The sequence below is a fragment of the Elephas maximus genome, chromosome 19, assembly GCF_024166365.1.
Source record: "Elephas maximus indicus isolate mEleMax1 chromosome 19, mEleMax1 primary haplotype, whole genome shotgun sequence".
Taxonomy (NCBI): Eukaryota; Metazoa; Chordata; class Mammalia; order Proboscidea; family Elephantidae; genus Elephas; species Elephas maximus.
Window position 1 is genome coordinate 78,700,984 of NC_064837.1, and position 15,201 is coordinate 78,716,184.

At 38.2% G+C, this 15,201-nt stretch overlaps 1 protein-coding gene across 1 annotated transcript in view; it reads right to left on the reverse strand.

Annotated features, from left to right (window-relative positions):
• LOC126062684 (uncharacterized) overlaps nt 1-15,201 on the reverse strand; it is a 247,882-nt gene that overhangs the window by 139,936 nt on the left and 92,745 nt on the right. The window contains exon 9 of the mRNA XM_049860442.1: nt 10,326-10,503. Within this exon, the coding sequence (XP_049716399.1) occupies nt 10,326-10,503 (178 nt within the window). The remainder of the gene's footprint in view (nt 1-10,325; nt 10,504-15,201) is intronic.

Below are 15,201 nucleotides of genomic sequence, written 5' to 3' on the forward strand. Positions count from 1 at the left end.
CATGACCTAGAAACTCCACTTCTAGGTATATACCCTAAAGAACTGAAAACAAGGACTCAAACAGATATGTGCACACTAATGTTCACTGCAGCCATATTCACAGTAGCCAAAAGGTGGAAACAACTCCAGTATCCATCAATAGATGAATGGATAAATGAAATGTGGTATATACTTGCAATGGAATATTATTCAGCCATGAAGAAGAATGAAGTCTTGATATATGCTATGACAGGGGTGAACCTTGAAAACATTATGCTGACTAAGTCAGACACACACACAAAAAAACAAATATTGTAAGACCCCACTTACAAGAAATACCTAGAATAGGCAAATGCATAGAAACAAAAGTTTTTTAATGACTATAATGGACTAGGGAAGCGGGGATGGGGAGTTACTGATGAAGGGATACGAAGTTTCTGACTAGAGTGATGAAAAACTTTTGGAAGCAGAGAGATGCTTGAAGATGGCTGACTAGGTAGAAGCTACCTCGGATCCCTCTTGCAACAAAGACTCGGAAAAACAAGTGAATCAATCACATACATGACCATCTACGAACCCTGACCATCAAACACAGATCTAAAGAGTTGACCTGAGTGACAGAGACTGAGTACGAAAAACCAAGGGGAAGCAGCGCCTGTTTTTGGAGCCTGGAGCCAGCGTCCCAGTCAGAAAACCTTGGCGCCGGGCTTTGGACTGGGCACAGGGGAGCTGAGCATGGCATACTGAGATGGCGCAAACACAGGGCGCAGCCCTACCCCCCTGAACTGACCTTGGGGGAAGCCCCGCCAGTGCACGCAGGCAGCGCAGCAACACGGCTGACAGGAGGAGAAGTCACCGGGAGGCATCGACTGGTTTTGGAGCCAGGAGTACAGCATCCCAGCTGGGCAACCTTGGTGCTGGGCTTTGGACTGGAAGCGGAGGAACTAACCGGGGCTTCTGAGACAGCGCAAGCACGGGACGCGGGCCTGACCCTTGGGGGCAATCTCTACCCAGCCAGCGCGCACGGTTAACGCACCCCTCGGGAAACTCAGATAAAATGGTCATCCCAAGCAAGATAAGTAACTTTGTTTATATTCGGGGTGCTACTCTCTCCTATTTTTCTGAACCCTCCCCACCCCTTCCCAGGCAGCTTCATTAACATTGGAATTTCCTGAGCCAGAGAGAGAACCGCTTGCGGTTTTTCTTTCTTTGTGGTCTTTTCCTAACCCATTCTCCTGGCCTGAGAGAAGCAGCTACAAAAAACCCACGGACCAAAAATCCTTCCCTAATTGGACTAAAAACACAGAACCAGCTCCAGCCAAGCATATGTGAGCCACAATCTTGGGCTTTCATCCCTACAGGGAACAAGGTGGCTATTATAATGCAAAGGCAATTCTGATAGGGATCTGACTGTAATTGTTTTTAGCGGATTACTGGAAAGACAAGTTTCCCAGGTCTGATATCTCTGCATATTCAACAGATCCCTGACTGACCCACCTAGCCTCCTGCCTTAGGGGTCTAAGGAGGGTGACACCTATCAATCTGTAAAGGTACTTGCATTGGGGGCCTAAGGTACACCTGCAGAGCCCACCCACCAAGGTGCTTTAGGAACAGAGACACACCTACCTCACTGACACTTGGGGGAAGACTGTCAGCATCCTGCACCCCCTGGAGTGTGAACCCCTGCTGCTACTAGAATCTGGTGCACACAACTATCACCACTACCTCTCTAGGTGGATAAGTGACAGTCTGCTCCACACACTTGATGACCCAAAATCATATTCTACTCAAGAACAGTGAATGGACTCAGGCTTATATATCTGGTAACAGCCCAAACCAGCTGGTAATAGGACATAAGTGAGTCAAGGGCTACAACATTCAAGACAGCGCAATCTAGTAGCCCATCTACGTATATTGAAAGAAAACAAAACAAGATAAGACTCAGTGAGCAAATACAGAATAAATCACTACAATATCTTAGGGATGGCTCGGAGACAGCAGTCAGTATCAAACCACATAAAGAAGCAGACCATGATTTCTTCTACAACTCCCCAAACTAAAGAATCAAAATCTTTCCCAAATGAAGATACAATCCTGGAATTCCCAGATACAGAATATAAAAAACTAATTTATAGAATGCTTCAGAACATCAGGGATGACCTCAGAAATGAAAGAAGGCAAGCTACAGAAAAAGCCAAGGAACACACTGATAAAGCAGTTCAAGAAATCAAAAAGATTATTCAAGAGCAGAGTGGAAAAACTAATAAGCTGCAAGAATCCATAGAGAGACAGCATTCAGAAATCCAAAAGATTAACAATAAAATTACAGAATTAGACAATGCAATAGGAAGTCAGAGGAGCAGACTCGAGGAATTAGAATGCAGAGTGGGAGCTCTGGAGGACCAGGGAATTGACACCAATATAGCTGAAAAAACATCAGATAAAAGAATTTAAAAACATGAAGAAACCCTAAGAATCATGTGGGACTCTATCAAGAAGGATAACTTGCGTGTGATTGAAGTCCCAGAACGGGGTGGGGGGGGGGGGATATCAGAAAATACAGAGAAAATAGTTGAAGATCTGCTGGCAGAAAACTTCCCTGACATCATGAAAGACGAAAGCATATCTATCCAAGATGCTCATCGAACCCCATATACGACTGATCCAAAAAGAAAATCACCAAGGCATATTATCATCAAACTTGCTAAAACCAAAGATAAAGAGAAAATTTTAAAAGCAGCCAGGGATAAAAGAAAGGTCTTCTACAAAGGAGAATCAATAATAAGTTCAGACTACTCAGCAGAAACCATGCAGGCAAGAAGGCAATGGGATGACATATATAGAGCACTAAAGGAGAAAAACTTTCAGCCAAGGATCATATATCCAGCAAAACTCTCTCTGAAATATGAAGGCGAAATTAAGACATTTACAGATAAAAACAAGCTTAGAGAATTTGCAAAAACCAAACCAAAGCTACAAGAAATACTAAAGGAAATTGTTTGGTCAGAAAACCAATAATATCAGATACCAGCACAACACAAGGTCACAAAACAGAACATCCTGATATCAACTCAAATAGGGAAATCACAATAACAAATTAAAATTAATTAAAAAAAAAACAAAAATGCTCAAAACAGGGAATCATTGAAGTCAATATGTAAAAGATCACAGTAATCAAAAAGAGGAACTAAATACAGGCGGCACAGAACTGCCACATGGAGAGGAATACAAGGCGATATAGGACAATACAAGTTAGGTTTTTACTTAGAAAAATAGGGGTAAATATTAAGGTAATCACAAAGAGGTATAACAACTCCACAATTCAAAACAAAAAAACCAAGAAAAACATAACGACTCAGCAAACATAAAGTCAAATACTATGAAAAAGAGGAACACACAATTTACAAAGAAAATGTCTCAGCACAAAAAAGTAAGTGGAAAAATGAAATTGTCAACAACACACATAAAAAGGCATCAAAATGACAGCACTAAACACATACTTATCTATAATTATGCTAAATGTAAATGGACTAAATGCACCAATAAAGAGACAGAGAGTCTCAGACTGGATAAAGAAACACGATCTGTCTATATGCTGCCTACAAGAGACACACCTTAGACTTAGAGACACAAACAAACTAAAACTCAAAGGATGGAAAAAAATACATCAAGCAAACGATAAGCAAAAAAGAGCAGGAGTAGCAATATTAATTTCTGACAAAATAGACTTTAAAGTTAAATCCACCACAAAGGATAAAGAAGGACACTACATAATGATAAAAGGGACAATTGACCAGGAAGATATAACCATATTAAATATTTATGCACCCAATGACAGGGCTGCAAGATACATAAAACAAACTCTATCAGAACTGAAAAGTGAGATAGACACCTCCACAATTATAGTAGGAGACTTCAACACACCACTTTAGGAGAAGGACAGGACATCCAGTAAGAAGCTCATTAGAGACACGGAAGACCTAATCGCTACAATCAACCAACTTGACCTCATTGACTTATACAGAACACTCCACCCAACTGCTGCAAAGTATGCTTTTTTTTTCCTAAAGCACATGGAACATTCTCTAGAATAGACCACATATTAGGTCATAAAACAGACCTTTGCAGAATCCAAAACATCAAAATATTACAAAGCATCTTCTCAGATCACAAGGCCATAAAAGTGGAAATCAATAACAGAAAAATCAGGGAAAAGAAATGAAATACTTGGAAACTGAACAATACCCTGCTGAAAAAAGACTGGGTTATAGAAGACATTAAGGAGGGAATAAAGAAATTCATACAATGCAACGACAATGAAAATACTTCCTATCAAAACCTCTGGGACACAGCAAAAGCAGTGCTCAGAGGTCAATTTATATCGATAAATGCACACATACAAAAAGAAGAAAGAGCCAAAATCAGAGAACTGTCCCTACAACTTGAAAAAATAGAAAGTGAGCAACAAAAGAATCCATCAGGCACCAGAAGAAAACAAATAATAAAAATTAGAGCTGAACTAAATGAATTAGAGAAGAGAAAAACAATTGAAAGAATTAACGAAGCCAAAAGCTGGTTCTTTGAAAAAATTAACAAAATTGATAAACCATTGGCCAGGCTGACTAAAGAAATACAGGAAAGGAAACAAATAACCCGAATAAGAAACGAGATGGGTCACATCACAACAGACCCAACTGAAATTAAAACAATCATATCAGATTATTACGAAAAAGTGTATTCTAACAAATTTGCAAACCCAGAAGAAATGGATGAGTTCCTAGAAAACACTACCTACCTAAACTAACACAACCAGAAGTAGAACAACTAAATAGACCCATGACAAAAAAAGAGATTGAAAAGGTAATCAAAAAACTCCCAACAAAAAAAAAGCCCTGGCACGGATGGCTTTACTGCAGAGTTCTACCAAACTTTCAGAGAAGAGTTAACACCACTACTACTAAAGGTATTTCAAAGCATAGAAAGTGATGGAATCCTGCCTAACTCATTCTATGAAGCCACCATATCCCTGATTCCAAAACCAGGTAAAGACATCATAAAAAAAAGAAAATTGCAGACCTATATCCCTCATGAACATAGATGCAAAAATCTTCAACAAAATCCTAGCCAATAGAATTCAACAACATATCAAAAAAATAATCCACCATGACCAAGTGGGATTTATACCAGGTATGCAAGGCTGGTTTAATATTAGAAAAACCATTAATGTAATCCACCATATAAATAAAACAAAAGACAAAAACCACATGATCTTATCAATTGATGCAGAAAAGGCATTTGACAAAGTCCAACACCCATTCATGATAAAAACTCTCGGCAAAATAGGAATTGAAGGAAAATTCCTCAACATAATAAAGGGCATCTTTTTTTTTTTTTTATACAAAGCCAACAGACAAAAAAAAAAAAAAAAAAAAAAGCCAACAGACAACATCATTCTAAATGGAGAGAGCCTGAAAGCATTTCCCTTGAGAATGGGAACCAGACAAGGATGCCCTTTATCACCGCTCTTATTCAACATTGTGCTAGAGGTCCTAGCCAGAGCAATTAGGCTAGACAAGGAAATAAAGGGCATCCAGATTGGCAAGGAGGAAGTAAAATTATCTCTATTTGCAGATGACATGATCTTATACACAGAAAACCCTAAGGAATCCTCGAAAACTACTGAAACTAATAGAAGAGTTTGGCAGAGTCTCAGGTTATAAGATAAACATACAAAAATCACTTGGATTCCTCCACATCAACAAAAACAACATCGAAGAGGAAATCACCAAATCAATACCATTCACAGTAGCCCCCAAGAAGATAAAATACTTAGGAATAAATCTTACCAAAGATGTAAAAACCTATACAAAGAAAACTACAAAGTACTAATGCAAGAAACTAAAAAGGACCTAGGTAAGTGGAAAAACATACCTTGCTCATGGATAGGAAGACTTAACATAGTAAAAATGTCTATTCTACCAAAAGCCATCTATACATACAATGCACTTCCGATCCAAATTCCAATGACATTTTTTAATGAGATGGAGAAACAAATCACCAACTTCATATGGAAGGGAAAGGAGCCTCGGATAAGTAAAGCATTACTGAAAAAGAAGAAGTGGGAGGCCTCACTCTACCTGATTTTAGAACCTATTATACAGCCACAGTAGTCAAAACAGCCTGGTACTGGTACAACAACAGGCACATAGACCAATGGAACAGAATTGAGAACCCAGATATAAATCCATCCACATATGAGCAGCTGATATTTGACAAAGGCCCAGTGTCAGTTAATTGGGGAAAAGATAGTCTTTTTAACAAATGGTGCTGGCATAACTGGATATCCATTTGCAAAAAAATGAAACAGGACCCATACCTCACACCATGCACAAAAACTAACTCCAAGTGGATCAAAGACCTAAACATAAAGACTAAAACGATAAAGATCATGGAAGAAAAAACAGGGACAACATTAGGAGCCCTAATACAAGGCATAAACAGAATACAAAACATTACCAAAAATGGCAAAGAGAAACCAGATAACTGGGAGCTCCTAAAAATCAAACACCTATGCTCATCTAAAGACTTCACCAAAAGAGTCAAAAGACCACCTACAGACTGGAAAAGAATTTTCAGCTATGACATCTTCGACCAGCGCCTGATCTCTAAAATCTATATGATTCTGTTAAAACTAAACCACAAAAAGACAAACAACCCGATCAAGAAGTGGGCAAAGGATATGAACACACACTTCACCAAAGAAGATATTCAGGCAGCTAACAGATACATGAGAAAATGCTCTCGATCATTAACTGTTAGAGAAATGCAAATTAAAACTACGATGAGATTGCATCTCACTCCAACAAGGCTGGCATTGATCCAAAAAACACAAAATAATAAATGTTGGAGAGGCTGTGGAGAGATTGGAACTCTTATACACTGCTGGTGGGAATGTCAAATGGTACAACCACTTTGGAAATCTATCTGGCGTTATCTTAAAAAGTTAGAAATAGAACTACCATACAACCCAGAAATCCCACTCCTCGGAATATACCCTAGAGAAATAAGAGCCTTCACACACAAACAGATATATGCACACCCATGTTTATTGCAGCTCTGTTTACAATAGCAAAAAGCTGGAAGCAACCAAGGTGTCCATCAACGGATGAATGGGTAAATAAATTGTGGTATATTCACACAATGGGATACTACCCATCAATAAAGAACAGTGACGAATCTGTGAAGCATTTCATAACATGGAGGAACCTGGAAGGCATTATGCTGAGCGAAATTAGTCAGAGGCAAAAGGACAAATACTGTATAAGACCACTATTATAAGATCTTGAGAAATAGTATAAACTGAGAAGAACACATACTTCTGTGGTTACAAGGCGGGGAGGGAGGGAGGGTGGGAGAGGGTTATTTACTGATTAGTTAGCAGATAAGAACTACTTTAGGTGAAGGGAAGGACAATACTCAATACACGGAAGGTCAGCTCAACTGGACTGGACCAAAAGCAAAGAAGTTTCCGGGATAAACTGAATGCTTCAAAGGTCAGTGGAGCAAGGGCAGGGGTTTGGGGACTATGGCTTAAGGGGACTTCTAAGTCAATTGGCAAAATAATTCTATTATGAAAACATTCTGCATTCCACTTTGAAGTGTGGCATCTGGGGTCGTAAATGCTAACAAGCAGCCATCTAAGATGCATCAATTGGTCTCAACCCACCTGGATCAAAGGAGAATGAAGAACACCAAGGTCACACAAAAACTACGAGCCCAAGAGACAGAAAGGGCCACATGAACCAGAGACTTACATCATCCTGAGACCAGAAGAACTAGATGGTTCCCAGCCACAACTGATGAGTGCCCTGACAGGGAGCACAACAGAGAACCCCTGAGGGAGCGGGAGATCAGTGGGATGCAGACCCCAAATTCTCATAAAAAGACCAGACTTAATGGTCTGACTGAGACTAGAGGAATCCCAGCGGTCATGGTCCTCAAACCTTCTGTTGGCCCAGGACAGGAACCATTCCCAAAGATAACTCATCACAAAATGGAAGGAAGTGGACAATGGGTAGGAGAGAGATGCTGATGAAGAGTGAGCTACTTGTATCAGGTGGACACTTGAGACTGCGTTGGTGTCTCCTGTCTGGAGGGGAGGTGGGAGGGTAGAGAGGGTTAGAAACTGGGAAAACCGTCACGAAAGGAGAGACTGGAAGGAGGGAGCGGCCTGACTCATTAGGGGGAGAATAAGTGGGAGTATGGAGTAAGGTGTATATAAGCTTATATGTGACAGACTGACTTGATTTGTAAACGTTCACTTAAAGCTCAATAAAAACTGTTTAAAAAAAAACTTTTGGAAGCAGATAGTGGTGATGATTTTACAACCTGCTGAATGTAATTAATGTCACCGAAGTGTACTCTTAAAATGGTTACAATATCATATTTTATGTTACATATTTTTTTTATACTTTACCACAATACAATTTTAAAAGAATAATAATATATCTACTTGTCAGAGCTGTGAGATTAAATTATATAACCCAGGCTTTGCAATATCTGGCTTAAAATACCTGCCCCACAAATACATGGCTATTCTTATTGAAACAAGAACTTTCACACAGATTTACTCTTTTGGGTCCCAGCAGCTCTACTGCGTCAATATGGAAAGTATTACTGTTATACCTCTTAACAGTGCCAATGCTCTCCAGTGTTAGTTGACTTGACTAGTGCCACACAGCTAGTAAAGGGAGACAAAAACCCAAGCCACCCATGCTCTAGTAATAGAACTAAACTGGACATACTGGAAAGAATTACCTTGTTTCTCTTGGCTGTATTGATACTAAGAACCTAGGTTTACAAAAGTTGCTTTTTATTCTCTCTCTGTATTTCCACAAATTATTTTTTATTCTCATCTCCTTTTCTAATTATTGCTATCTCTTCTTTCTCCTCTTCTCTGTTCCTTCTTTTGTATTATTTTTCCTTTCTTCCTGTATTCTTCCACTTTGGTTGCTATCTTCTGCTAGCTATTTCTTACTGCCTTTTTCTTCTGCTTTACCCTGTATATATTTTCTTCCTCTTAGTCATCTGCTTCCCCGAAAAGCTTCAGGGACAGATGGCATACCCATTTTGTTGAGTAGGAGTGCCACTCTATGCTAGCCTGTGGAGAAACAGAGGGTGGAGTGAGTATGGTATGGAGGGCAGCAAGGTACAGTGTACCAGCCCAACAGTTTGCAGTATTTTAAGTATGGTAACTAAAGGCTTAAAAGGAATTGATGCACATTCCAAAAATGTTAAATAAAACTCTTTGTGTTATTTTAAACTATCTTCTGTAGGAGATTTTATATATGCATATACACACATATAAAGTACAGATGTATTTTGACAAGAAAAATGCAGTTAAATGAGAATCAAACTGATGAAAATCATCAAGATTTAGAGTAAGCCAAAATCAACTGGACCAGATCAGATACACTGTAAACTATATGAGGTAGAAATTAGAGGGCACATTAATCTTAGAGACAATGTAACAACAAAATAGAATTACTTCATTAGCCTCTATGTTCAAGCAAGTACATTTTAAGCTTAAATTGTTTTAAAAAAGTTCCTACATACTCACTTTAATTTTCTAGAGAACCTGAACCTAGGAGATAAACCAGTTTCAAAAATTCTCATTTCAAAACCTTCAGAATTTTTTTTCCAAATTCTGTTTTCAATCGAAATACTATTCATGTTGATTGGCTTTACCACCTCTTTTTATACCATGAGCTTTACAAATTAAAAGCAATGAAGCTGAAGACATTTGTAACAGTTGCATCCTCTCTCAGTATATATGGAGATAACCCTAAAAAAGATCCCAATACATACACATGCACACACACACACACAAATGAACATACAAAAAATTTTAAAAGATATTAAAGGAATTCAATGTAGCAAAAACTGTATACCTAATTATTTTATATCCAATGTTAATTATTTTAGAATTTGAGGAGTCCCTGGGTGGTGCAAATGATTAAATGCTTGGATGGTAACTGAAAGGTTGGAGGTTTGAGCCCACTTAGAGGTGCCTCAGAAGAAAGGCCTGATGATCTACTTCCTGAAAACCCTGTGGAGAACAGCTCTACTGTGACACACATGGAGTCACCATGAGTTGGGGATCTACTCAAAAGCAATTGTTGGTCTAGTCATCATTATATGTTGGTTTGGTTTTTTTTTCCCCCCAGAACAACAACAAAAGCCTAACAGCAGAGATTTGATTAGTAAATGTGAGATCAAGTTACCAGACAATATACACAAACAACCACAAAGGAAATTAAAATCGAAGTATTTTAGAATAAACGTACATTGGATGACTTGTGGATAGAAGAAAACACTCCCATCCTTGGTATAAATAACTGGCTTTGCTTGTCCATCTGACTGAAGTCCAACAAACAACCCTGGGCTCTTTGTAGATTCCAGACTTATGGATCCATTTTCCAAGTTCTTCTTAATTTTAAAATGACAGTGAACATCTCCTGTACCCTACAATCAATATAACATGATTTCATAAACGTGAGCAAAAACTGAAAAACAGAATTTAAAACTCCTCACTTCCCAAGAATATGATTTTGCTTCATTTACAAATCCTCAAGATAAATCTAGAAACTTTTTGTTTAAATTGCACCATGTTCTTCACCTTGTTCCATAAGATTCAGAACCAGAGACCAGGTGATTGACAGAAGCAAGAACGCACACTTTGGACAAAGAATTCTGAATCAAGGAGGAGCTTCTTCACCTTAGTACAGTGTGATATATCCTGTATGTTTACAATTGTTCACCTCAAGAGTGAAATTTTCCTTTTGGAAATACTCTAAATAATGATTAAAAAAAAAGCAATTCTTGCTGTAAGTCCATTTACATTTAAACATAAGCCAAAAAAAAGCAATTCTTGCTGTAAGTCCATTTACATTTAAACATAAGCCAATTCTCTCATTTTCTATGTTGAACTTATACCAGTAAATAAAAAAAAATTACTCAAAGACTGTATAGTAAAACTGTGTAGCAAAAAAATTAACCTTGCTCAAAGAGAGATCAGGCAGTTGCCCTTAGTTTCAGGGAGGGAATCTCTAAACTCTTGAAATTTTGCACTTAATAGGAGACCAGTGTCTCCAAGCCTAATCCACTAACATTATTCCCGCTTCCTTCCCTTGCTTATCTGTATACTCCCACTCCAACAGTGAGAAAACTGGCTCCCAGTAGCTGCTGTCCGTTTACATAATAGTTCCTTTCCAGTATACATGCATAGCAGTATCAGAATTGTTTTACCCCCATGAGAAACAACTTTATCAGCTAGAGTGCAGTGCTTACGTACAGTTCCTTTTGCCTTTAGTCTTACAGACTAGGCTCATTTCCAAAGATACTTAGGTCAGTACCCCTCCCCCGCCCCCATCTCCTGAGGTTATTTCATACTTACGTAATACAGTTAGATTTTTCTTGCCACAGTCTGAATTCCTTCTTGGAATTCCTCAACCTTCTAAGTACACCTTTTAAATTTGCATACATTAATATGCACTCTTCGTGACGTACAGTTCTATGGGTTTTGACAAGTACCTAATGTCTTGTACTCACCATTTACGATATTGGATGTAATGATTTAAAAAAAAAAAAAAACTGCCCTAAAAATCCCCTGTGCTTCACTCTAGTCATCTCTTTGTCCCTCCTCTAGAGCCCCTGACAACCACCGATCATTTTATTGTCTTTACACTTTCACATTTTCCAGACTGTCATATAATTGGAATCATGGATTACGTAGCCTATTCTGCCTTCTTTCACTTAGCAATATGCATTTAAGGTTCTTCCAGGTCTTTTCATGACATGACAGCTAACTTATTTTTATTGCTGAATAATACTGCATTCTACCACATTTTGTACATGTCATTGTATCAGTTTGTTTATCCATTCACCAATTGAAGGACATCTTGGTTGCTTCTAGTTTTGGCAATTAAAATCTGCTAAAATATTCGTGTGCAGTTTTTTCATGTGGACATAGGTTTTTCAATTCATCTGGATTAATACCTCGGAACACAATTGCTGGATGGTATGGTGACTATGTTTAGCTTTGTAAGACACTTCCAAACAATCTTGCAAAGTGACTGCACCATTTTGCATTCCCACCAGTGATGGATGAGAATTCCTGTTGCTCTACATCCTCAGCTGCATTTGATATCGCCTCAGTTTTATTACTATTATTAACTATTGTAATAGGTGTGTAGTGGTTGGTATCTCATTGTTGTTTTAATTTGCAATTCACTGATGAAAAATGATGATAAGCATCTTTTCATGTACTTTTTTCCCATCTGTTTATCTTTGCTGGCAAGATGTCTGTTCAGATCTTTTGCCCATTTTTTAACTGGGCTGTTTGTTTTCTTATTATTGAATTTTAAGAATTCATTGAGGTGCAGTGGTTAAAGCTCAGGTTATCAGTTCGAATTCACCAGCTGCTTCTTGGAAACCCTATGAGGCAGTTCTACTACGTCCTACACAACTTGACAGCAAAGTTTTTTTGTTGTTGTTGTTTTTTGTTTTTTTGGTTTGAGCATTTTGCGTACAAGTCATTTATAGATATGTGCTTTTCAAATATTTTCTCCCAGTCTATGCATTGTCTTTTGATTATCTTAACAGTGCCTTTTACAGAAAAAAAGTCTTTGATTTTAATAAAGCCCAATTTATCAATTTTTTTTATGATCACACTTTTGGTGTTGTATCTAAAAACTCACCACCAAATTCCAGGTTACACAGATTTTCTCTGACATTTTCTTCTAGAAATTTTATAGCTTTACATTTTATATTGGTGTTCTTGGGTGGTGCAAATTGTTAAGCACTCAGCTACTAACTGGAAGGTTGGTGGTTTGAATCCACCCAGAGGTGCTGTGGACTAAAGGCCTGGTGATTTGCTTTCAAAAACTTACAGCCTTGAAAACCCTATGGAGTTCACTTCTACTCTGCACACATAGAGTCACCACAAGTCAGCATCAACTCAACAACCGATTTAGTTATTTTTTTATGATCAATTTTGAGTTAATGATGTAATGTCTATGTCTAGATTCATTGTATTGCATATGGACGTCCAGTTACTCCTGCACCATTTGTTGAAAAGACTGTCTTTTTTCCATTGAATTGCCTTTCCTCCTTTGTCAAAAATCAGTTGACTGTATCTGTGTGTATCTATTTATGGGGTGCCTATTCTGCTCCATTGAGCTATGTGTCTACTCTTTCACCAATACCATACTGTCTTGATTACTATAGCTTTATAGTATGTCTTGATGTTGAGCAGTGTCAATCCTCTGACTTTCTTCTTCTTCAATATTATGCTGGTTATTCTGGATCTTTTACCATTTTATATAAACTTTAGAAATAGTTTGTTGACATCCACAAAATAGCTTACTGGGATTGTGTTGTAGCTATAAATCAAGTGGGGAAAACTGACATCTTAACAACTGTGAGTCTTCCAATCCAGGAATACAGACTATTTCTCCATTTATTTAGCTCTTATTTCTTTTACCAGACTTCTATAGTTTTCTGCATCTAAACCCTGTATATATTTTGCTAGGTCTACAACTATTTCATTTTCTACGCTATTGCAAATGATATTGTGTTTCTATTCATTGCTGGTATACAGGAAAGTAACCGATTTTTGTATATTAACTTTGCATCCTACAACCTTGCTATTTCATTTATTAGTTTCAAGAGTTTTTGGTGGATTCTGTGGGATTTTCTACATATAAAATCAAGTTATTTGCAGACAAAGACAATTTTATTTCTTCCTTCCAAATAGAGGAAGTTTTCTCTTTATTCATAATTTGCTGAGTTTTTCTTTTTATTTTCAACACTAACATTCAACCGACTATTAAGACCCATCAAGTATTTTAAAACAATATCAAATTTGACTCACACTTTCCAGTCTCTTTATCATTTTCCCTAGGTGAGGCCCCCATTACCTTATACCTGGATACTAAGCACTAGTTAAAGTGAGAATAATATTTTTGGATTATTAAACAAATGTACTTATGTACTTTCACTCCTAATTGCTCCAGTGTTCTCCTACCTACTGGATCAATAATGCTCATTGCTTTATGGATAAGTAGAATATGGCCTAAAACAAATAAATCTGCTCAGTTTGAGTTTCCAAAAAGAAAAGGGCTTTTCTTCTCCTTCTCCTCCCCACTCCCCTCCCTCCCCGCCCTTTTAATCTTTAACGAGGAAAGAATCAGAAGGAAATGGTTTTTGAGTTGCACGACCAAACTTAATTGAGGGAGAAAACAGTTGCCAAAAAAGGTTTCAAATCTGGACCTCATATACCTATTTAAACTGTATATTTACCTACTGTTTAAATGGTGAAGCCATTGAAAAAGTAGATACAGCATGTGACAAAGAGGAAATTCCTACCCTATAAGAAGAAGAAAAGTCCATCTGGCACTGGGATGAGGGGTCTAGGAAAGATGGTGATGGAACAAAGACATGAGTGTCCATATTTCAACTCTACTTGTGTCGGGTGTAGCAAAGAACTAATAGTTGGTAGAAAAATCCATACATTTGGGGGAGAATCTGAAGAGCTGAGGGGCTAGCAAAGGATTTACAAATTTTACTTACGGAATATCAGTGTTCGATATAGTACCAGAGCAACAAGGAGCCATTCAGAGTAAATGTCTGAGGAAGGAATCTGGGGCGATGACACTGCCATAGCCTCGTAGCTTCTCCACAACCCACCTGGGGACACTGTGTGGTTGCTATAAGTCAGAAGCGACTCGATGGCAGTGGGTTTGTTACATTAATGAGCTCATACAAGAATGGTATTCTGAGTGGTGTTTTATAAAAAAGAGCAGGATACAGACATGCTGTCTTAGTCATCCAGTGCTGCTATAACAGAAATACTACAAATGGATGGCTTTAACAAGGAGTTTATTTTCTCACAGTAAAGTAGGCCAAAAGTCCAAATTCAGGGTGTCAGCTACAGGGTAAGGTTTTCTCTCTCTGTCGCCTTCTTATCAATCTTCCTCCAGGCAAGCAGCTTCTCTGTGCAGGGAGCCCGTGTCCAAAGGACACACTCTGCTTCTCGTGCTGCTTTCTTGGTGGTATGAGGTTCCCAATCTCTGCTTGTTTCCCTTTCCTTTTAGGCCACAACCCAGGAAAACTCCCTTTACACTGGATCAGGGATGTAACCTGATAAGGGTGTTACAATCC